The sequence below is a fragment of the Caretta caretta genome, chromosome 16, assembly GCF_965140235.1.
Source record: "Caretta caretta isolate rCarCar2 chromosome 16, rCarCar1.hap1, whole genome shotgun sequence".
In the NCBI taxonomy this organism is placed as follows: domain Eukaryota; kingdom Metazoa; phylum Chordata; order Testudines; family Cheloniidae; genus Caretta; species Caretta caretta.
Window position 1 is genome coordinate 4,080,494 of NC_134221.1, and position 24,060 is coordinate 4,104,553.

The following is a 24,060-nucleotide window of genomic DNA, read 5'->3' on the forward strand; positions in this document are numbered from 1 at the left end:
GGCTTCCCCCTGGAGCTGCTGTCCATGAACCCTGGAAATGAATGTGACAGAGGGCTGTGGCTCCCAGGGAAGAGCAGAGCCCAAAGATGACACTTTTTCAGAGGCACACCCACATTTCTGGCCTTAAGGTTGGGAGCCCACATATGATTAGCTGCCAGTCCTGCACTGTCCCACGTTTCTTTTGGCACATGCCAATTTCAGGTCCTCTCTCCATCCTGCTTGGAGGAGGTTGGCAAAGGGCACCAAATCCCTACCAACAACAGTGCTGGGAGGCTCCTGGGGAAATTGCTGCTTTCTGTGGTTTTCAAAAAAGTAGTCCCTGGTCTTTATTTATTTATTTATTTGTTTGTTTCCCGGAGCTCAGATTAACCCAGCGCTGCCTTCCCCCCACCGAAAAATACTCCTCTGAATTTCGGAAAGTGCCAGCCCCGAGAGCCCGCTGCTGCGTGGGGACCCCCTGCCGCTGGGCCCTGAGGCTGGGCTCAGAGCCAAGCACCTTGCGAAGTTGGAGCGGATCTTCCCGAACGTGGCATGGGCAGCAGCGAGCTGCCCCGGGGCTGACGGTGCCAAGCCCGGGGCAGCGCCAGGGGCCCTAGCGCGGCAGGCTGCGGCGGCGTCCGGGGCTGGGCATGGAGGGGCGGAGAGGGCAGAGCCCCGGGTCCTGCAGCGCTCAGCTCGGTCAGACTCAGCCCCCTGCTCCTGCTGCTGCTTGATCTGAATGCGCTGAGGCTGGAGCTGCCCCCAGAGCTGCTGTGATGGCGGCCGCGCGGGCTCCGCACCGGGACTCGCCCTGCCCGCAGCAGCGCCCTCGCTGAAGGCGGCGGCGGCGGCGGCCCGCGCCCCGGGGGAAGGGGGGCTGCAGCAGCCCGGCGAGCCGCCCACCCGCGCCGCGGGCATCGCCCCCGCTCGCGTCCCTCCCGGCCCCGCAGGGCGGAAAGGCGGCGGCGGCGGCGGCTGCATTGTGAAGCGCGCCGCGGATCGCAGGCCCGGGAGCAGCGGGGCTCGCGCCCTCCCGCCCGAGCCCGATGAGCCAGCCGGACAGCGGCGCCCCGGAGCCGGCGGCGGCGGCGGCGGGGCCGCCGGGAGAGCAGGTAAGGGCGGCCGGCGCGGGGAGGCTCGGGGGACGCCCGCTGGGCGCGGGCGGCCGCGGGGCTCGGCGCGGGGTGCCCGGCTCTGCCCGCCGCCCGGCCCTGGCCGGCGCCGGGAACAAAGCGGCGCCGAGCGGCCATGTCAGCTCGGACCGCCAGCGCAACAGCCCGCGAGGCGCCCCGAGCGGGGCCCCCGCGCCCCGCCGGCCCCCGCCCCGCTCGGCCCCCCGGCCCCCCGCTTTTAGGCCCTTTCTCTTTCTCGGGGCTTGGCTTTTTTTTTTTTTTTTTTTTTTTTTCTAATTTTTCCTCCAAACGGTCGTTTTTTTCCATTAAAACGGCGCCACCTAGGGGAGACTATTTCGTAAATAAAAAAAGAAATTAAAATTGAAAAAAGAGGAAATATTTGCTATTTCTTATTTTTAAAAAGTTTGAATTGCAAGAATGTGCTGGGGGTTTGAGGGCAGAATGTTTGGCCTGCTCACAGGCCCGCTAGTTGGGTGGGCTAGGCTCGTAGGAACAAATTTTGTGTTTTTGAAGCAAAGCCCTGTTAATATGTAAATGAAAATTAAGCTGGAATTTGGACGAATTCAGGTTTTTTCCTGTTTTGGAAGAAAATATGAGTGTGAAACAGCGACTGCTTGAGAATGAATCTAATTTAAGTTTTAGACAAGCATATATCAATCAACTGCAATAAAATATTACTTTGGGGAAAGTAGGAGAATTGCTGTTATGAAGCAATTATGAATTGTGCTTCATTGTAATTTTGAACTTGCTCTCATAGCGTGGCACGGTTGATTTTGGTGTTTTGTAATATTTAAAGTTAGTTGTCTTAAATAAGGAAGAAATAAAAAAAAAATAGAAATTTTTCTGTGGACACACCCAAATTTTTTTTTTTTTTTTTTTGGTGATTTTGGATTTCATGCAAAAATGCTTTTAAACAATAAGGTTCTACACACAGATCAGAAAAACAGGAGGGAAAGCAAAATTAAGAGTAGAATAACACTTTTGGTTTTGAATTTCTTGGTTTTTCTGATGGTTTGTCCTGGTATAATTAAAACATAGTTTCCAGTCATTTAATTTCCTACTTCTTCTTTTGTAAAGATAAAAAATTTCCATAGTAGGCTTTTTACACATATACTGAAACTATTTCAGATACTGTGGATCATATAAATGTAGTATTACATAGATTTATTGTAAAATCTGCTTTGATAATATAAATTTGCATAATTAACATTATTATGAGCAAAATTAACTGTAGATTTGAATATTGTAATTTTTAATAAAACTAAAGTAGCTAAAAAGGGCGCTGCCATGATATTTTCCATAATTTTAAAAATCCTTTTCACTTCTCTGTTTATAATCCTTCTGGAGTTTGAGATTGAAACCTTTCCGTAATTAATGTTTTCATAGTGTTGTGCGCGCATTTTGTTATCATAAGGTTGCCTGCAAGTAGTGGACTACACACACTGGTTTGTTATTGTAGGGTTGCCCTTGAATACTGGGTTGTTGGAATTGATCTTTTAAAAATAAACAACAAAAGAGCACTGAAGCTTTCATTGTTTCAATAAAAGCACATAGAAATGATATACATGGCCTTTGCATACAAAAGAGAGTGTGGAAGATCAGGTCAACATTTGAGTCTCACCAACCTTGACACAGCCTCCTCTCTAAAATGGGGACAAAATAGCAAGATGGCTGGCTCCACAGCTGCAGCATTTAATTTGAAAAGAACATTTTTGAATTTTGAACACAAGTTTCTGCAACTTGTGCTTCCACACTCCAATAACTTAAATTTAGGCCCCCCCCCCTTAAATTAAATTTCAATCTGGAATGAATTTTTCTGAAATGAATTTTCAAATTTGAATTTAACCCCCTAAAATGTGTTTGGTGCTCTGATTGTTTCACTGTTACTTGATATTCACTTGAAATTAAAGTCTGGACTTCCTGATAAATGCAGGGAGAAGGATCTATTTTTCACCCTGTTCTCATTTATTGGGTTGATGGAAAGACTTGTAAAGCAGGAAAAGTGTTGGGTGGAGGAGAAAATATTCAGAAATACAACTTTATATTTTTACTTTTGCATTTATCTCCAGAAAAAAGACACACCCTCTTCCTGAATTTTTTTCAGCAGGTATAGACTAAAGTACCATAGTCATTAACAAATAGTGGCACAAACAGACTGGAGTGTCACGTGGTAGAAATTGTACACAGTGCATTAAATTGGATTAAAAAATCTTTGTCAATATTTTGTTCATGGTTTCATTCAAAAGCCTTAAAGGTGGTAGCTTTTCCAAACTCATATCCTGCAAGAATTTTTTTAATTGAACTGCACACTATAACTTCAGCTTAAGTCTAAGAGTATTCCAAAATATTTTTGAAGATTCATGAATTTAATTCTTTTTTCCAAGAGGAGATTTTTTGACGCTTCTCTTTTTTTCCCCCTGCTCTGCCGAGCCCCACATCCTCACCCTAAAATCTTGGGAGAAGCCCTGATGATTGGTGTATTTTAGGCCGGGGATGTAATAAATGGATCGCTACATTATTTTGATTATGAATAGTGGCATATATTCAGTTACAGTACATAAGAGGTTCTGTTGCCTTGTGTTTTACATTTATGTCTTAGAAGTTTATAATGATCAAAAATATAGGACTTGAAACTTCAAGTCCTATATTTTTGATCTCTACATGTACTAAACTGCTAATGCATATAGATATTTAAAATATGTGTAACCCATTTCCTCTGCAGAGATTGAAAATGCAATAGCACTAGATTGCAAGTTGCGGGGATGCCGTTGTACTGTAGGTGTGTGTACTGTAACCTTTACAACCTTTAACTGTGTGCATATCGGTTTCCTTTAAACAATGGCTTCCATTGTATCTTTTGCTGGTGGTGAAGGCTATAGTTTAGGTTATACTAGAATTCTCAACCTTAACCTATTTTGCATATGCTCTTACATTCTGGAGAAAACCTTCTCGGCTGAAATTTCAAAGGGAACTTTTTTTCTGGAAAGTTGAGCAAAATTTGTTTGCCTATTTTTGAGTTATGTGACAGTGGAAAAGAAAAGAAACTGCTGTAAATAGATTTCAAAACCTAATTTTTGTAGCATAAATTACAGAAAGACTGTACTTTGGAAGTGGAAATTTTCCAGGAACCTAGTCCTCAGTCAGGGGGACAAACATAAATAAAATAATGGCGTGTTAAATGATAAATAATTTTTGCATAAGCACAGTATGAAATTTAATTATTACATTATTTCCAGTATTATAGAATCATTTAAATACATAATATTTTCCTAATATATTTGGTTATGTAGGTGTAGTTTCACTGCTGTGTTGACGTGTAATTAAATTTTTGATTATGCAAGTGTGTCAGAGAAATCAATAGAAACCAGTGTTCTAAAAAGATTTTCCTTTTTTTTAACTTAATGTAAGTTTTTGTATTATTTAGGGTACAGTCTTTGGACTCAATTCTAGAAGTCCTCGGCATGTAGAATGCTCACTGAAGTCATTGGAAGCTGTGCACATAGAGGGGTTTGCAGGACTGGGCCTTTCAATCCTCAAATGTCAATAAATTCCAAAGTAAGGGTTCTCGCAGTAACCATAATTCCCTCATATGGTGCATAGGACTCAATACTGCCATTATATTAATACATATAGATCCTCTTGGATTCAACTGGAATAGTGTGTGCATATTTTTAAGATAGGGTGATTGCATAGGCCCCAATCCTGCAGATATTTATGCATGTGTTTAACTTTATGTATGCAAATATTCCTGTTGGCTTCAGTGAGACTACTCAGATTCATAGATTCTGTGGCCAGAAAGGACCATTGTGATCATCTGATTTGGCCTCCTGTATATTACAGACCACAGAACTTCCTCAGAAATAATTCCTAGAACAGATCTTTAGAAGAACACCCAATCTCTTGATTTAAATATTGTCAGTGATGGAGAATCCACCACTATCCATGGTAGATTGTTCCATGATTAATTACTATCACTGTTACAAATTTATGCCTTTTTTTCAAGTCTGAATTTGTCTAGCTTCAACATCCAGAATTGTGTTAAACCTTTCTGTTCCAGAGTGAAGAGCCCATTATTAAATATTTGTTCCCCATGTAGGTACTTATAGACTGTAATCAAGTCACCGTGTATCCTGCTTGTTATTAAACTAACTAGACTGAGCTCTTTGAGTCTATTAATATGAGGCATGTTTTCTAATCCTTTAATCATTCTTGTTGATCTTCTCTGAATCCTCTACAATTTATCAATATCCTTTTTGAATTGTGAGCAGTAGAACTGGATGCAGTATTCCAGCAGTGGTCGCACCAGTGCCAAATACAGGGTAAAATAACATCTCTACTCCTGCCTGAGATTCCCCTGTTGATGCATCCAAGGATTGCATTAGCCCTTTTGGCCACAGTGTTGCACTGGGAACTCAGGTTCAGCAGATTATCCACCCCCAGACCCTCCCTCTCCTCCCCCCCTCCCTGAAAAAAAAACCCAAAACCAAAACAACCCACCCCCAATCATTTTTTATAGAGCCACTGCTTCCCAGGATCGAGTTCCCTATCCTGCCAGTATGGCCTACATTCTTTGTTCCTAGATGTACATATTTACATTTACCTGTATTAGAACACGCGTTGTTTGCTTGTGCTCAGTTTATCAAGCAATCCAGATCTCTCTGGCTCAGTGATCTGTCCTCATTGTTATTTACCACTCGCTCAAATTTTATGTCATTTGAGAACTTTATCAGTGTTGGGTTTGTTTACTTCGAGGTCATTGATAAAAATGCAAAATAGCGTAGGGTCAAGAACCAATCCCTGCGGCAATCATCTGGAAACACATCCGTTCGATTATGGTTACCCGTTTATAATTCTATTTGAGACTATCAGCTAACCTGATTTTAATCCATTTAATGTGTGCCATGTTAATTTTATATCTTTCTAGTTTTTTAATCAAACTGTCATGTGGTACCAATTCAAATGCCTTATAAAAGCCTAAGAGTATTACATCAACACTATTATCTTTATCAACCAAACTTGTAAGACTCATAAAAAATACCAAGTTAGATTGACAGGATCTATTTTCCATAAACCTATGTTGATTGTTATTAAGTATATTACCCTCTTTTAATTCTTTATTAATCAAGTCCCATATCAGCCACTCCATTATCTTGCCTGGGATCACTGTCAGAGTGACAGGCCTGTAATTACCCGGGTCATACTGCTTACCCTTTTTAAATATTGGCACCACATTAATTTTCTTCCAGTCTTTTGGAACTTCCCCCGAGTGCCAAGAGTTATTGAAAATAAAATCCAGTTCTTTTAAAACTCTTGGATGCAAATTATCCAGAGCTGCTGATTTAAAAATGTCAGACTTTAATAGGGTTAGAATTCAAAATGACCTTGACAAATTGGAGAATTGGTCTGAAATCAACAAGATGAAATTCAATAAATACAAATAGTGCACTTAGGAAGGAAAAATTAAATGTACAAATACAAAATGGGGAATAAGTGGCTAGGCAGTAATACTGCTGAAAAGGATCTGGGGATTATAGTGGATCAGAAATTGAATATGTGCCAGTGCTGATCAGGCCTCAGCTGGAGTACTGTGTCCAGTTCTGGGTATCATACTTTAGGAAAGATGTGGATTAACTGGAGAGAGTCCAGAGGAGAGCAAGAAAATTATAAAAGGTTTAGAAAACCTGACTCATGAGGAGAGGTTAAAAAAACTTGGCATGTTTAGCCTTGAGAAAAGATGAGTGATGGGGTAATTGATAAATCTTCAAATATGTTAAGGGCTGTTATAAAGAAGACAGTGATCAATTGTTCTCGATGTCCACTGAAGGTAGGACAAGAAGTAATGGGCTTAAGCTGCGGCAAAGGAGATTTAGGTTAGATATTAGGAAAAAGTTTCTAATGATAAGGATAGTTGAGCATTGGAATAGGTTTCCAAGGGAGGCATGGAATCCCTATCACTAGAGGTTTTTAGAAACAGAATAGACAAACACCTGCTGGGTGGTCTAGGTTTACTTGGTGCTGCCTTAGTACAGGGGCTGGATTAGATGACCTCTTGAGGTCCATTCCAGCTCTACATTTCTATGAATCTGTGATTCTATAATGCAAAGTGTGCTGGGACCTGAAAAGAACAAAACATGATACCTGCACCAAAGATCTTAAAATCTAAAGGTCTGGTCCTGTAATTAGTAACTTACGGATGTGTAGTTATTCACACATAAAGTCATATTTAATTTAATGAGCCTCTGTGAGAGTGACTGTAGGTCAGGACTTTAGTAAAGACATAAAAATTATCATAAAAAGATGGAAATTTGGGCAATGGAGGAGGATGAGAGAATGAATAATATTTGTTATGAATGTCATCTGATGGGCTTGGGGTGGTTTTTTAATCATGTGAAGAAGTTCTGGCTAGTATGAGGTATTATCTTTTACGTTTCTTAAAATTCTGAGTAATTGAAACTAATCTTAATGTTACAATAATTTAAAAATATTGTACTACTGAATATGTCCATAGTGAACTGGTTCAATCATACTGCATTTTTGGGAAGAAGTTTCTGATTTTTAATATTTTATGGATTAATTGCTAATCATCTGCCTCCTTTTTGTTTTAGATTTGTTTCTTGAGTGTCTCTTGATTATTTTGTACTATGTGAATCCAATTTAGTGGTTAACTAGTATGGAAAGTACATCTGGATGTGTTGACTTTGTACTAACAAACATTGATTTGTTGGGGTAAGGGAATAGAAATGAATGAGGCTGTTTATCATGTACAGTATGTGAGTGATAACCCTTTTGGAATAAGCTATCCTTGTTCCTTCCATTGATGGGGAAACTGATTCCCTGCCCCTTTAGCCAATCAGATGGGCGTTGCATTTTTCAGCCATAACACAAGTAGAGGGGAGACAAAGACAATAGAAGCAGCCAGTTTGCATGAGTTGCATGGTAAAGGTTTTGATTATGCCTTTTCTAAGCAGGGTACAGATGACTTACATCTACCTAGTTGAGGCATTGATAAGAACATGAGTGGAATAAAGTTACAGTAGGAAGTAAGGGAGTCAAAAAGGATTTAAGATTTTATGTTCAGATAATGGAGTTGTTCAGCACTGGGAAATGATTGAGAAACTGTGGGATAAAATAAGACCAATGTAAGTAATGGGGTTATATGACTTGGTGGGGAACTTCTGTGGGCTGCTCATTTTGTTCCAGGACTGAGCAATCCAAGACAACAGCTGCTTTTCTATGGAGGGAAAAGGAAGGAGACCATCCCTCCATCCCTCTCCCAGTCTGTTATCTAAGGAAGCCTGGAGTGAGCCGGTAGTACTGTATTTCTGTATTTAGGTGAGTCAGATGAGATACCACCTTCCCTGGACACATGCACGATGTGTAATGTTTTTCTGGCATCTTTGACTGGCAGGTTCATAAAGGAGCTCTTGAGGAAGGATTAAAGGAGGACACCCAGTCAGTGCCTTTTACAAGGGTTGAAATGTGGGGGAAAAGGGACTATTTCTGAAGTGGGGTGGGTAGTGATAGCACTGGGCACGTGCTGCAGACCTGTGAAATACAATCATAAGGGATGGAGCAGAGAATGAGATCCTTCCAGGTGGTCTTGTTTAATTATTTTATATGATGCTAGTCAGTGCACTGTAATTATGTATGTAGCTAATTAGGTATACAATCATTTCTCATCTTTTAGCGTCAGCATGAGACTCACCTATTTGACCAGGTTTTTCATAAGTGTTAGATCACTTTCCCCTATCATTGTCAGTACAGGGGTATTGGAACAATTTATATGTATACTGGAATGCGTTACCTAGGGAAGTGGTGGAATCTCCTTCCTTTGAGGTTTTTAGGTCAGGCTTGACAAAGCCCTGGCTGGGATGATTTAGTTGGGGATTGGTAGACAAGCCCTAAGATTGGGGGGTGTAGACAAGCCCTAAGTTAGAACCTTTGTTAGAACCAGGATACGTCTTCACTGCAAAAAGAAAAAGGTGTGTTCCTAATTCAGGTCAAAACATAAATAGCAGCGAAGACGTGGCAGGTTTGGGTTCCTAGCTCAAGTTCAACTTGCTTTGTTCCCTCTCCTAATTTTTTATCCAAGTCAGATAATGTGGGTTAGCTCACCCAAGTTGAGATCATGCTTTTTTTTTTTTTTGTTAACAGTTAAGATGTCCCATATGTTGGTCTAACTTACCCTCTGAAGATCCTTCAGCTTCTGTCTCCTCTGGGTGTAAGGGCTTGTCTAGAAAAATAGCGTACAGCAAGCTGAGGTATGACTCTTCAGCGCTGTGGTGTGCTGTGCTAGCTGTCTGCATGGACCCTGCTCTCAAACACCAAGTTCCTGGGTGTGCATTAACCTGTATTTTGTGAAAACACACTGGGGTACTTCTAGTGCGCAATAGGAAGGTTCACACTATCAGCTGCTGTGTGGCAAGCTAGGGTGCTGTAGATTTACATTTCAGCTTGCTGCACACTCACTGTTCATCTAGAAAATCCTTATATTATGCTGATTTAGACTTTCTTTTTCAATGTCTGATTGCTAGAAGCTGGGAGTGGACGACAGGATAGGTCACTCAGTGATTGCCTGTTCTTTTCATTTCCTCTGAATGATCTGGCATTGACCACTGTCAGAAGACAGGATACTGGGCTAGATGGACCATTGGTCTGACCCAGTATGGCTGTTCTTATGTTCTTATCATGGAACAAAAGTTTGGGGAGAATGCAGCCTAACCTTTACAAACTTGTTAATGATCTTGAGTTAATTGGCAATCAGTTAATGAGGTAAAAACTGTAGTGTAGAAAAACCATTACACATTGGTGAAGTGGATGTAAGTAGGTCAAAGGAGTCTCAGGCCAGGTCTAGACTAGAAACTTTTGCTGGTATAGCAATGTCTATAGAATTTTGGTTTTTTTCCTCCCAAAATTTCTGTATCAGCAAAAGCCCTTTTGGTTATTTGAAGTGTTGTAATTTACCCCACTGCAAATTGTTGTATCACATCAGAATTTGGCCCAGTATAATGTGAAATTAAAATCTATATCTGAGCCTGAAAAATGACTGGATATTTTAAATATCCTTATACTGGGTTTACAAGGGATAGAGGAAAATAAAGCAGTGCGAATAGGCGATGGAAGCTATTAGTTCTGCAGAGAAATGTTATAAATATTTGGGATGGCATAGCAGAGAGTCTGGACATATAAATGAAGAATAATAATAAAGGTAGCCAGGGGATTCTGGGATCTTGCTGTAGGCCTTCAGGGCAGTTAGAGAAAGTAGATCTGGAAGTCTCTTTTCAGACAAACAAGGTGTGTGTGTGTGTGTGTATAGATAGATGGATAAAAGCTACAGCTTTTATCATGGGAGATTTTAGTATCTCTGCTATGGACTTAGAACTGTTCAAAGACTAAGAGGGAAGAAGGTTCTTTGAGGTAGAGCAGGTTTTTCCTTAAACAGTTTGCTGAGCATCTTTTATAATCAAAAGCTGTTCTTGATAAAAACAGATTTAAAAATTTTGTTAAAGTTAACGTTTAAAATCAAATTTACACAAGTTAAGAGGCAAGGTACTGTACATCTGGGGTTTGGCTTGGGTTATGGGGGATTGCAAGTATCGGTTACAAGGTTCACAAGGTACATACATATCACATAACCAGCATATATCCAGATTGGGTAGGAGTTTTTAAAGCGTCAGTGGATAAATGGGCTCGGGTAGGCACCCATGCAGTGTAGTAAGAGTCCAAGTCAGTATTGGTGTAGAGAATAAGTACACGGGTGGGGTGCGTCCCTCGGTTTGTCAGGGAAGGAAGTGGGTTATTTCCCTGGTCGGTGTTCTCGGTTACTTAACCTGGTACTACAATATGAGATTGTCCTGGTAGCGGGGGTCATAAAACCATATTTTCAGGCATGGTTTGTAAAGTTTGCTCTAAAAAAATATTGTTGGCTCAAATTTAGATTCAGCCTGGGAGGAAATTAAAAAAAAAATCCATATTGGCTTATTTTTTACTTAGTGGTTATGTGTACTCACACTCCAGTATCTTAAAAAAATGAATTTGTTTTAAAAATAAATGTTTTAAAGTTCCTTCAAATAGGCATTTTAAAATTATTTAGGTCTAATATGTTAAGTTATATTTATTAAAAAAATAATTATTAATGGAAATACTTTATTAATTTTTTAAATCACAAGTTTATTAAACCTCCTCTTTCAAAGCTTTGAAACCAAAATCAACAGCATTCTATTAGTGCATGAGAAGTAGTATGGGAAACTGACGTAAAAACAGAAATGAAATTAATAGATTCATAGATATTATTAAGGTCAGAAGGGACCATCATGATCATCTAGTCTGACCTCCTGCACAACGCAGACCACAGAATCTCACCCACTCACTCCTGCGATAAACCTCTCACCTATGTCTGAGCTACTGAAGTCCTCAAATCATGGTTTAAAGACTTCAAGGTGCAGAGAATCCTCCAGCAAGTGACCCGTGCCCCATGCTACAGAGGAAGGCGAAAAACCTCCAGGGCCTCTTCCAATCTGCCCTGGAGGAAAATTCCTTCCTGACCCCAAATATGGCGATCAGCTAAACCCTGAGCATGTGGGCAAGATTCACGAGCCAGATACCCAGGAAAGAATTTTCTGTAGTAACTCAGATCCCACCCCATCTAACATCCCATCACAGGCCATTGGGCCTATTTACCATGAATATTTAAAGATCAGTTAATTGTCAAAATCATGTTATCGCATCATACCATCTGCTCCATAAACTTATCAGATTTAGTCTTGAAGCCAGATAGGTCTTTTGCCTCTACTGCTTCCCTTGGAAGGCTATTCCAGGACTTCACTCCTCTGATGGTTAGAAACCTTCGTCTAATTTCAAGTCTAAACTTCCTGATGGCCAGTTTATATCCATTTGTTCTTGTGTCCACATTGGTACTGAGCTTAAATAATTCCTCTCCCTCTCCGGTATTAATCCCTCTGATATATTTATAGATAGCAATCATTATCTCCCCTCAACCTTCTTTTGGTTAGGCTAAACAAGCCAAGCTCCTTGAGTCTCCTTTCATAAGACAAATTTTCCATTCCTCGGATCATCCTAGTAGCCCTTCTCTGTACCTGTTCCAGTTTGAATTCATCCTTCTTAAACATGGGAGACCAGAACTGCACACAGTATTCCAGGTGAGGTCTCACCAGTGCCTTGTATAACGGTACTAACACCTCCCTATCTCTACTGGAAATACCTTGCCTGATGCATCCCAAGACCACATTAGCTTTTTTCACGGCCATATCACATTGGCGGCTCATAGCCATCCTGTGATCAACCAATACTCCAAGGTCCTTCTCCTCCTCCGTTATTCTAATTGATCATGCTTATAACAGAAATTCTTGATATTAATCCCTAAATGCATGACCTTACACTTCTCACTATTAAATTTCATCCTATTACTATTACTCCAGTTTACAAGGTCATCCAGATCTTCCTGTATGATATCCCGGTCTCTCTCTAAATTGGCAATACCTCCCAGCTTTGTATCATCCATAAACTTTATTAGCACACTCCCACTTTTTGTGCTGAGGTCAGTAATAAAAAGATTAAATAAGATTGGTCCCCAAACTGATCCCTGAGGAACTCCACTGGTAACCTCCCTACAGCCTGACAGATCACCTTTCAGTATGACCCACTGTAGTCTCCAAAATAAATAAAAATAAATCTGCGACTAGGGTTTTTGATTTCAAAAGGGCTGACTTTCAAAAATTAAGGAAATTAGTTAGGGAAGTGGGTTGGACTGAAGAATTTATGGATCTAAAGGCAGAGGAGGCCTGGGATTACTTTAAGTCAAAGCTGCAGAAGCTATCGGAAGCCTGCATCCCAAAAAAGGGGAAAAAATTCATAGGTAGGAGTTGTAGACCAAGCTGGATGAGTAAGCATCTCAGAGAGGTGATTAAGAAAAAGCAGAAAGTATACAGGGAGTGGAAGATGGGAGGGATCAGGAAGGAAAGCTACCTTATTGAGGTCAGAACATGTAGGGATAAAGTGAGACAGGCTAAAAGTCAAGTAGAGTTGGACCTTGCAAAGGGAATTAAAACCAATAGTAAAAGGTTTTATAGCCATATAAATAAGAAGAAAACAAAGAAAGAAGAAGTGGGACCGCTAAACACTGAGGATGGAGTGGAGGTTAAGGATAATCTAGGCTTGGCCCAATATCTAAACAAATACTTTGCCTCAGTCTTTAATAAGACTAATGAGGATCTTAGGGGTAATAGTAGCATGACAAATGGGAATGAGGATATGGAGGTAGCTATTACCATTTCTGAGGTGGAAGCGAAACTCAAACAGCTTAATGGGACTAAATCGGGGGGCCCAGATAATCTTCATCCAAGAATATTAAAGGAGTTGGCACATGAAATTGCAAGCCCATTAGCAAGAATTTTTAATGACTCTGTAAACTCAGGGGTTGTACCATATGATTGGAGAATTGCTAACATAGTTCCAATTTTTAAGAAAGGGAAAAAAAGTGATCCGGATAACTGTAGACCTGTTAGTTTGACATCTGTAGTATGCAAGGTCTTGGAAAAAATTTTGAAGGAGAAAGTAGTTAAGGACATTGAGGTCAATGGTAAATGGGACAAAATACAACATGGTTTTACAAAAGGTAGATCGTGCCAAACCAACCTGATCTCCTTCTTTGAGAAGGTAACAGATTTTTTAGACAAAGGAAAAGCAGTGGATCTAATTTACCTAGATTTCAGTAAGGCATTTGATACGGTGTCCCATGGGGAATTATTAGTTAAATTGGAAAAGATGGGGATCAATATGAAAATTAAAAGGTGGATTAGGAATTGGTTAAAAGGGAGACTACAACGGCTCATACTGAAAGGTGAGCTGATAGGCTGGAAGGAGGTTACCAGTGGAGTTCCTCAGGGATCGGTTTTGGGACCAGTCTTATATTTAAATGAAATTGATTAGCTTACTTTCAGTGTCTAACAATAATAAATGGTGAAAAGTAAACTAGGGACTGAACCTACAGACATTAAACCTATGAAATCTCCTTTTGAAGTCAGAGCTTAAAATTAAGTGCCTGCCTACAGGTTTACAGGATTGTTTTTCTTTGAATTAGATTTAATAATCTAAAGCAGGGGTTCTCAAACTTTTTCATGGTGTCACCCCCTTTGGGTGGGGGAGGGAGTTGGAGAATGAGCCCGCCCTGCCGTGGTGGCTTTTGTCCTGCAAGGCTGGCTGGGCTCAGCTCCTCGGTCCTGGCATTGCAACATGGCCCCGGCACACAGGGTTGTGTTGGATTGCCACTCAGGTTTGGCCTGCCCCCCGTGAATTGAGGGGAGGCTGAGCCAAATGAAGTGAGTGGCACTGTGACCCCATGCATGTGCCAGGAGTGAGGACCGAACGGCCAGAGTGGGGAGCTGAGTGCAGCCAGCCCTGCGGGACAGAAGCTGCTTCAACGGGGATATATCCTGACTTTCTTGTATTTTCTTTCTTCCCCTCCTTTTTTCAACATCTCATGATCCCCTGGGGGTTGTGACCCACAGTTTAGGAAACACTGATCTTAGGTGTGGATATAGTGAAGTCACTTTATTGATTATCATCTTAATGCCTCTTCAGTAGGTATTAGTTATTTGGCTTTTTTGAGGGGGGACTCAAACCCTATAGCAGGGGCGGGCAAACATTTTGGCCTGAGGGCTGCATCGAGTTTCATATGTTATATGGAGGGCCGGTTAGGGGAGGCTATGCCTCACCAAACAGCCAGGCGTGGCCTAACCCCCACCGCCTATCCAATCCCCCCCGCTTCTCACCCTCTGACGGCCCAGCCAGGACCCCTGCCCAATGCACCCCCCTGCTGTCTGTCCCCTGACCGCCCCCAGACCCCCCGCCCCTAACTGCCTCCTGCCATCCCATCCAACCCCCCACTCTTTCCTGACTGCCCCCCCCCTGGGACCCCTGCCCCATCCAACACCCCTGCTCCTTGACCACCCCCGGAACCTCTGCCCCAATTGCCCCCCCCACCCCATCCAACCTTTTCTCTCCTTCTTGACTGCCACCCTCCTCCCCCGGACCCCTGCCCCATTCAACCACCCTTTCTCCCTATCCGCCCCCGGAACCCCTGCCCCTATTCAACCCCCCTGTTCCCCGCCCTCTGATTGCCCCGACCCCTATCCACACCCCTGCCCCCTGACCACCACCTTGAACTCCCCTGCCCTTTATCCAACCTGCCCTGCTCCCTGTCCCCAGGAGCTCGCAGCCCTGCTGCCCAGAGCATTGTGCCTGCGGCACAGTGAGCTGAGGCTGCGGGAGAGGGGGGACAGCGGGGGAGGGGCCGGGGGCTAGTCTCCCGGGCCAGGAGCTCAGGGGCTGGTCAGAATGGTCCCGCTGGCCGGATGTGGCCTGCAGGCCATGGTTTGCTCACCGCTGCCCTATAGTAACCATTCCTTTAATCCAAAAGACACATTACAGTGATTTCTCATCTAAATATATGTTGTTTAGTGCCGTGTGTGGACTACACAGCATTTTTTTTTTTTACAGTGTGTGAATCTGCCTTGGTAGTTTATAGCTCAGAAACGAAAAAAGTTGCTTGTATCTGGATATGAATCTGCAAGCTGAAGCCTGATGCTTTTTAGTCTATAGTTTGCAAATCATTCATTTTTTTCTGTGTTTGTGACTTTTAGTTTTGGGGGTGTTTTGGGAAGTAGGAGAGTCGTATGATGGATTTTTTTTATCTTTGCATATAATTTTTGAAAATTTTATTGGGAGGCAATGTTGAATTTCCCTGGGTAGTGTAGGTCAGGTGGGTTGACAAGTGAGTGGTGAAAGTTTAATCTGGCAGTGGGGAACTGGCTAGATCTCAGAGTAACAGGTTGGTGCTGTTATCCTACGAGCCCACCCTGTTAGCAGGTGTCATTGATGCTGCTGAGAGATGTTAAAGTAGATTCTGCAGACTCACTTGGTTAGATAATGAGCCACCTCCCCCAGATATGAGAGGTGGTGGGAGTGGCTCTACCATCTAGAGAATGCGTTTGAACTGAACAGTCCTGCATTAGGAATCCTAGAAGCAACCTAGAAAGCTTGGGATGAACTTTGATCTGTTGTTAATAATTTCTTTGTTAAAAAGTGTAATCATGAGGAAGGTTTGTGTTTTGACTTTTTAAGTAATGTTTGTACTGTGTTTTAGAGCTAGTTAAGATAGGCACCTGCTCCCATTTTGTGATGACAAAGCAGAACATTTTAACTTTGGTGGGTGTTTTTACATTTTTCTGATGTATGTACCATTAGTTTGCAAGGTCTACTAAGTTCAGCTTTTTAATGATATTAATAATTGTAATTCTGTGCTCCTCACACTCTCATTGCAAAAATTGTGGTGTTTTTATATTTCAGTAATCAGTTACAAAAGATTCATGTCCCAGTAATTATTTCAAATCACACACAATTTCTGTAGGTCACCACATTCATAACCAAAGAAATTGTGTTCATAAGGTCAAAATATAGCCAAAGGACTTTGTTGCAGGGTTGAAATCAATTAATGGATGGTATGAATGTAAGGATACAATTTGTATTACTAAACGTAGACTTCCAGAAAGCCTGAAAGATGGTGTTACATAAGTCTGTTGGAACATATTTAGTGGAAATAAAGAATGTTGTCTTTCATAAAAGTCTGGGAAAAAATTACAAGAATAAATAAGGCCCTGATCCTGATCACTTATGCATATCCTTAAATTCTTTAAAAAATTAATGCTATTACCTTTAATTGTATCCTGTTTTTAATTGATATGTCTGTTTTGGGGGGAAAATAGATTTACTGATGAGGTATATGTTGGTTATCTTAGTGACTTTTGGTTACTGATAGAGTTTTGTACATAACAGTTATGTTGTGAATATTGGTTTGCATGAAGCTGGTGTTTCTCTCATTTTAGAGAAAATTCTGTGGCCTCCCCATTCCAGCATAAACACTAAAATATTTGTGATTGTATTTCATTATGTAATATTCAAATTGTATACTGTGCAATGTTCCTGACTACAGCAAGCTGACGTATGTCTAAATTGAACAGATTAACCTAGTTAAATATATATGTAGGAGCTGAAATTCATAAAGTTCTAGCATAAAAAATGTGATTACTATCCATGAAGCCAGGAAGGAATTTTCCATTTATATCTGACTTTCCCTTATAGGTATCTTTGTCTTTGATACTTTAAATCATTTTTTGTCTTCCCTGGGCATTCACTTAGGTCCCAATCCTGCAAAGATTTATGCAAGTGCTTATCTTCACACATGAGTAGCTCCATTTGAAGTCAGTGGAATTGCTCACAGGGCATACATTTAAGAATATACCTACTTCTTTAAAGGAATGGCATCTTACATGAAGACCGTATTAATTTGAGTATAATATAATTTTATTATTGTAATGCCAGTATAAAATGTTTACTTTTTCCAAGCAAATACATAGATTCCTTTTGTATATTTCATATTTGATTGACTGTCAAGTGTTAGGCTACAGTTCTTTCCAAGACACACAATCTTTGCACTTTATAACATATTGCAAGAGGTGCACTGGTATTTTTAAAAAAGGAAATTAGTAAACAAAAATTGTAGGTAGACTCTATTGGTAGATGCTTTCAACGTTAAGTATACTGACTGCTAGGATAATACATTTTACTTTCTGTTCTGCCAAAGTTTTCTGACCAACTCTAAAGACTGGGCAGATTATGATTGTTTCTTTATAATATGAGCAATGATTTAGTCTGCTTTGCTTGACAGAAGTGAATCAATTTCATTTACATAATGATAAAAGTTTGTCTTTCAAGAATACCCACTAAGATACCAAAAATACTGAAAGGCGCTTGTCCTTAGCAAGACCAACAGAGCAAAACGAATATGAAGTTCCTAGAGCAAGCCATTTTAGAGAGATCATGAACAGAATTTTTTTTCAAAAAGCAAACTAACTGTAGCTAAATTTTCAGGAAACCAAAACTTTAAAATTCTTTATCTGATTTTTACCAAACTTTCCAGAATAAAGATATCGTAGAAAGAGGTGTGAAATGCAAGATTTTAGGAAGACTGTTTTCTGTGTTGAGAAGTGAAGAGGCTGAAAATTAGTTTTACAGTGAAAAGGGAGCTTCTACCCCCTTAACCATGGAACAACCTCTGCCACTACATAACAGATTAAATGCCAGTGAAAACTCTGCATAAAGCTGGTGAAGTATTGCATCATGTAATTGTTTTCTACCTTTTAGGAATTTGCATTAATTTACCCTTCATTGACTTTCCCAGACATGCTGCATCATGTTATAATGTACTGTCTTCTGTTTCAATGTCCTGCACAAACTCTGCTCCAGGCTTTATCTCAGACTGATAGATTTTAAGACTGGAAGGGACTGTGATGATCAACTAGTCTGACCTGCACAGTGCAGGCCACAGAACCTCACCCACCCACTCCTGTAGTGGGCCCATAACTTCTCGCTGCGTTACTGAAGTCCTCAAATCTTGATTTGAAGACTTCAAGTTGCAGAGAATCCACCATTTACTCTAATTCAAACCAGCAAGAGACCTGTGCCCAACGCTCCAGGGGAAGACTACGTTCCCCCACCCAGGTCTCTGCCAATCTGACCTGGGGGAAAATTCCTTCCTCATCTCAAATATGGTGATCAGTTAGATCCTGAGCACATGGGTGAGATCCACCAGCCAGACACCTGGGAAAGAATTTTATCTGTAGTACCCCAGAGCCCTCCCCATGCTAGTGTCCCATCTCTAGCAAATTAGATATTTGCTAATAGCCGTTGCAGTTGGGCCATATGCCATTGTGGGCAACTTCATCATACCATCGCTCCAATAAACCTATCAGGTTCAGTCTGGCAACAAGTCAGTTTTTGTGCCCTCACTGCTCCCCTTGCAAGGCTGTTCTAGAACTTTACTCCTCTGATGGGTAGAAACCGTCATGTAATTTCAAGCCTAAACTTATTGATGGCCAGACCTTGTCTCTTACTCTGCCCTGCCTATCCCCTTGACTCTGCCAGCTTCAGGTTCAATTTGTTTTTTTCTCTCACCTTGTCTCTGTGGTGTTTTACATACTGTCCCCATACATGGAATAACCTTCTAATATAAGTTTGCCAAGCCAACATCCCTTTTGTGATCAAATTCCTAGTAAGGACTCATTTTTTCTGAGGTCACTGAGTTATGAGTTAATTAGTAAATTAGAAGAAAAAATAGTATTTCATGTTTTTTCCCTTCTCTGGTGCCTTGTCTAATCTGGGTCTGTCTCATCTCTGTACTTGTATCCTGCACAGCCCCAAATAACAAATAATAAGGCTATGTCTATACTTGCAGAGTTTTTGCACTGCTCTGGTGATAGTGAGCCGGTGAAAGAAAAGCGCTGGTTTGTGTACTCACTCACTTCCACAGGCGTCAGAGAGTGTTCACATTTGCAGAACTTCCATCGTGGATGAGAGCAGCCCACTGAGGGCAGCTATTCCACAGTGCAGCTCTCTCCATTTTGACCATAGGTCTAGTGGGAAGGGGGGCGTGTGATCACGGGGCATCCTGGGTCCCTGCACAGCCTCCTCCCCCCAAACACTGATCAGCTCCAGTACCTCGGCATAGCTCCAAGCAGGAGATCTTTTGCTCCTTGGAGCAGCCATTGTCACCTGGCCAGATAAATGAGCACTTGCGAAGACAACAGGCAGGGGAGTTTCAAAGTTCCCGGGGCTTTGAAAGGGGAGGAGTGGACGTCTGTTTACCTGGCGTCAGAGCAGCGGAGCTGCTGGCCAGAGTGGTCACTGAGGCACTGTGGGATATCCTGTGGAGGCTAAAAGCTCTGTAAACAGGAAGAATGTGTCTTTACATGCACATCACTGCAAAAGCATCTCTGGTAAGAGCTGTACGCCTTTCGTGGAGGTGGTTTTCTTTTTGCAGTGAAACTTCTGAGTTTCACCACAAAAAGTAATTGGCAAGTGTAGACGCTCCCACGGTTTTTGCATACAAAAGGGACTTTTTCCACTTCAAATGGCAAGTGTAGACATGCCCTAAGTCTGTCTTCTGATACAGCCTACAGCTGTTTGTCTCCCAGTGGGGAGATGAAGGAGCATTGCAGGGACACTGATTCAGACAGGGCCTCCCAGCTCCATTCCAGAACGCAGTGCCTCTTGTTTGGGAAGTACCCAGATACCTCTGGACCTGTTGAGTCCTGGAAACTGTTGCTTATACCACTGGTAGGGTTTGGTTAGCAAGCCAGGAAAATTGGAAATTCTCATTGATGAGAAGAAACATAATATAATTGGCACTACTGAAACCTGCTGGGATGATTTGTATGATCGGAATGTTAAAATCACTGGTTATAACCTGTTAGGAAGGATGGAGTGGGTACAAGGTGGGTGTTAGCGTCTGGTGAGGGGGCTGGAGTTTTTCATTAAAGACGCCAGTATGTGTTATAGAGTTACTGATAACTCAGAACCACAGGATCTTGAATGTATGTGGATCAATGTGTTAACATACATGGCCGGGTCAGGAGGGGAGGGTGTATTGGCGGGGGAGTGGTCTGTTACGACCACAGAATCAAACTAGAGAACAGGATGAGTTACTCATAAATAGGGCTGTCAAGTGATTAAAACAATTAATCACACTGTTAAACAATAATAGAATGCCATTTATTTCAATATTTTTGGATGCTTTCTACATTTTCAAATATATTGATTACAACACAGAATACAAAGTGTACACTTGATATTTATTTTTGATTACACTATAAAAACCAAAAGAAATAGTGATAGTATTTTTCAATTCCGCATTGCAAGTATTGTAGTGCAATCTCTTTATCATGAAAGTTGAATTTACAAATGTAGAATTATGTAAAAAAAACCCTGCATTCAAAAATAAAACAATATAAAACTTTAGAGCCTACTAGTTCACTCTGTCCTACTTCTTGTTCAGCCCATCTCAAAGACAAACAAGTGTGTTTACATTTGCAGGAGATAATGCTGCCGGCTTCTTGTTTGAATGGTCACCTGAAAGTGAGAACAGGCGTTCACATGGCACTGTTGCATCCGGCGTCACAAGATATTTATGTGCCACATGCCGTAAAGATTAGTATGTCCCTTCATGCTTCAGCCACCATTCCAGAGGACAGGCGTCCATGCTGCTGACGGGTTCTGCTTGATAACAATCCATAGCAGTGCGGACCGACGCAGGTTCATTTTCATCATCTGAGTCAGATGCCACCAGCAGAAGGTTGATTCTCTTTTTTTGGTGGTTTGGGTTCTGTAGTTTCTGCATCAGAGTGTTGCTCTTTTACGACTTCCGAAAACATGCTCCACACCTCGTCCCTCTCAGATTTTGGAAGGCATTTCAGATTCTTAAACCTTGGGTCGAGTGCTGTAGCTATCTTTAGAAATCTCACATTGGTAGCTTCTTTGCATTTTGTCAAATCTGCCATGAAAGTGTTCTTAAAACAAACAACATATGCTGGGTCATCATCCGAGATGTCTGTAACACAAAATATATGGCAGAATACGGGCAAAACAGAGAAGGAGACATACAATTCTCCCCTAAGGAGTTCAGTCATACGTTTAATTAACACATTTTTTTAAAGAGCGTCATCAGCATGGAAGTATGTCCTCTGGAATGGTAGCTGAAGCATGGAGGGGCATATGAATGTTTAGCATATCTGGCATGTAAATACCTTGCAACGCCGGCTACAAAAGTGCCATGTGAACACCTGTTCTAACTTTCAGGTGACGTAAATAAGAAGCGGGTCGCATTATGTCCCGTAAATGTAAACAAAGTTTTGTCTTTGCAATTGGCTGAACAAGAAGTAGGGCTGAGTGGACCTGTAGGCTCTAAAGTTTTCCATTTTTTTAATTTTTGAGTGCAGTTATGTAACAAAAAAAAAATTTACATTTGTAAGTTGCACTTTCATGATAAAGAGATTGTATTACAGTACTTGTATGAGGTGAACTGAAAAATACTATTTCTTTTATAATTTTTACAGTGCAAATATTTGCAATCAAAATAATATAAAGTGAGCACTGTACACTTTGTATTCTGTGTTGTAATTGAAATCAATATTGAATATGTAGAAAAACATCCAAAATATTTTAAAAATTTCAATTGGTATTCTATTGCTTAACAGTGCTATTTAAAGCTGCGATTAATGTTTTTGAGTTAACTACGATTAATTGATAGCCCTACTCATAACGCAACTATCTAATCTGTAAGGGGAAAAACTGTGTTGTGAGGGCTTTAATTTGGGTTACATATGCCTGGGGTCACATGCAGCCAGTACTGAAACATCATTTGAGTTTTTAAAAATTCTAGATGATGGTTTTCTAACACAAAAGGTATTGGAGCCAACATGGCAGTAACTATATTTTGAACCTCATCATGACAGATTAATGTTAATTAATCACTGGATTGGAAGTTGGTGGTTGCTTCGGGTCCGGTGATCATGACCTGATTACATTCAATCTGGGCAAACAGAGGACAGTCCCAACCAGTAATATATATTCTTGCTGCTTCAAAAAGTCTAATTTCCCAAAGTGAGGAAAATGATGAGTGAAATTGACTGAGAGGAAAAATGTAGACAGAAAAATGTGAATACAAGTTGGGAATTCCTTAAAAAGAGTTTATTAGGAGTCCAACGAGCCACAATACCACAGTAAAGAAAGAAGACAACTTTGGCTGAAAGCCTTCAGTGGCACAGTGTAGACGGCAATTAGAAATAAAAAAGCAATATATAAAACCTGGTGTGAAGGAGAGTTCTACTCCTTTACAGGACAGGCTGGAGCTTACAGCTGGGACTGCCTGGGGTGTAATCAAGGAGGTCCTGCCTGGCCCAAGGGTTGGGACGAGGAAGCTGAGCAAAAGAGAGGAGAGTAAAGGTGTGCATGCTGCTGTGGGTGTTGTTTCTTTTCTCTCAAGTTCTAGGAGACTAGCCTAACTAGAGACTTGGTTTGTGAACTTAAGTTTGGGAGCCTAAGGTGAGGACCTGATGAACTGTGAATTGTAATTTCTCCTGTTCTGACCCTATTAAAAGGGGACATGTCGGTGTGTGTTGGCTTTTCCTTGCCCTGGGCTGTTGAAGTGACTGACTGCTGCCCCAGTTGGGTGAAAGTAAATTGGGGGCACACCCACAGAACCAAACCAGGCTGCAAGAGAGCGTGCAGGGACTGCCCACACCTTTACATGTGGGAAGAAGGGGACGTGGTAGCAATCAATACAAATTAGAAATGATGAAGAATCGAAAATGGGTAAAAGAAGCTAGTGACGTTAGGGAAAAATCCATGGATGGCAAGACTAAGGACAATACAAAGGAGGTTTTTAAAGTATGTTAGGAACAAAAGAAATCCTAGCAATGTAGACCCATTGTTAATGATGCAGAAAAGGCAGAAGTGTTCAATACATACTTCTCTTCTGTATTTGGAAAGAAGCAGGAGGATGTATTTGTATTGCGTGAGGATGAACTACTTTCTAGTCCATTAGTAATTAATGAGGATGTTAAACGGCATCTACTAGAGATAAATCTTTTTAAACCAGCATGCACAGATAAATTGCACCCAAGAGTTCTAAAAGATTTGTGTGAGGTGATCGGAGGCCCACTGATGTTAATTTTGAATATAACTTGGAATATTGGGGAAATTCCAGAAGACTGGAAGAGTGCTAATGTAAATCTAATATTCAAAAAGAGCAGGTGGAGTGACCTGGGTGTGTATAGATCCATGTAGCCTGACGTCCGTCCCAGGGAAAATCATGGAAAAGCTGATACTAGATTCAGTTAATAAAGAATTAAAGAATATGATTAATGCTAGTCAACATTGTTTTCTGGAAAATGGATCTCGTCAAACAAATCTGATTTCATTCTTTGAGATTACACATTTGTTAGATAAAGGTAACTGCGGTAATATACATAGACTTTTGTAAAATGTTGACTAAGTACCTCACAACACTGTATAAAAAATTAGAGTTATACAGGAT

The 24,060-nt window shown here is 41.1% G+C and overlaps 1 protein-coding gene across 20 annotated transcripts in view; it reads left to right on the forward strand.

The window, feature by feature from the left end:
* Positions 1–348: 348 nt before the first annotated feature.
* ZNF618 (zinc finger protein 618) overlaps positions 349–24,060 on the forward strand; it is a 334,457-nt gene continuing 310,745 nt past the window's right edge. For 11 of the 20 annotated variants that reach the window (XM_075120511.1, XM_075120515.1, XM_075120516.1 and 8 more), the window contains exon 1: positions 350–1,091. In XM_075120511.1, coding sequence (XP_074976612.1) covers positions 1,026–1,091 — 66 coding nt within the window. In that variant the 5' untranslated portion in view covers positions 350–1,025. Of the gene's footprint in view, positions 1,092–24,060 lie in introns of all 20 variants that reach the window. The other 9 variants (XM_075120512.1, XM_075120513.1, XM_075120521.1 and 6 more) reach the window with 3 other exon arrangements.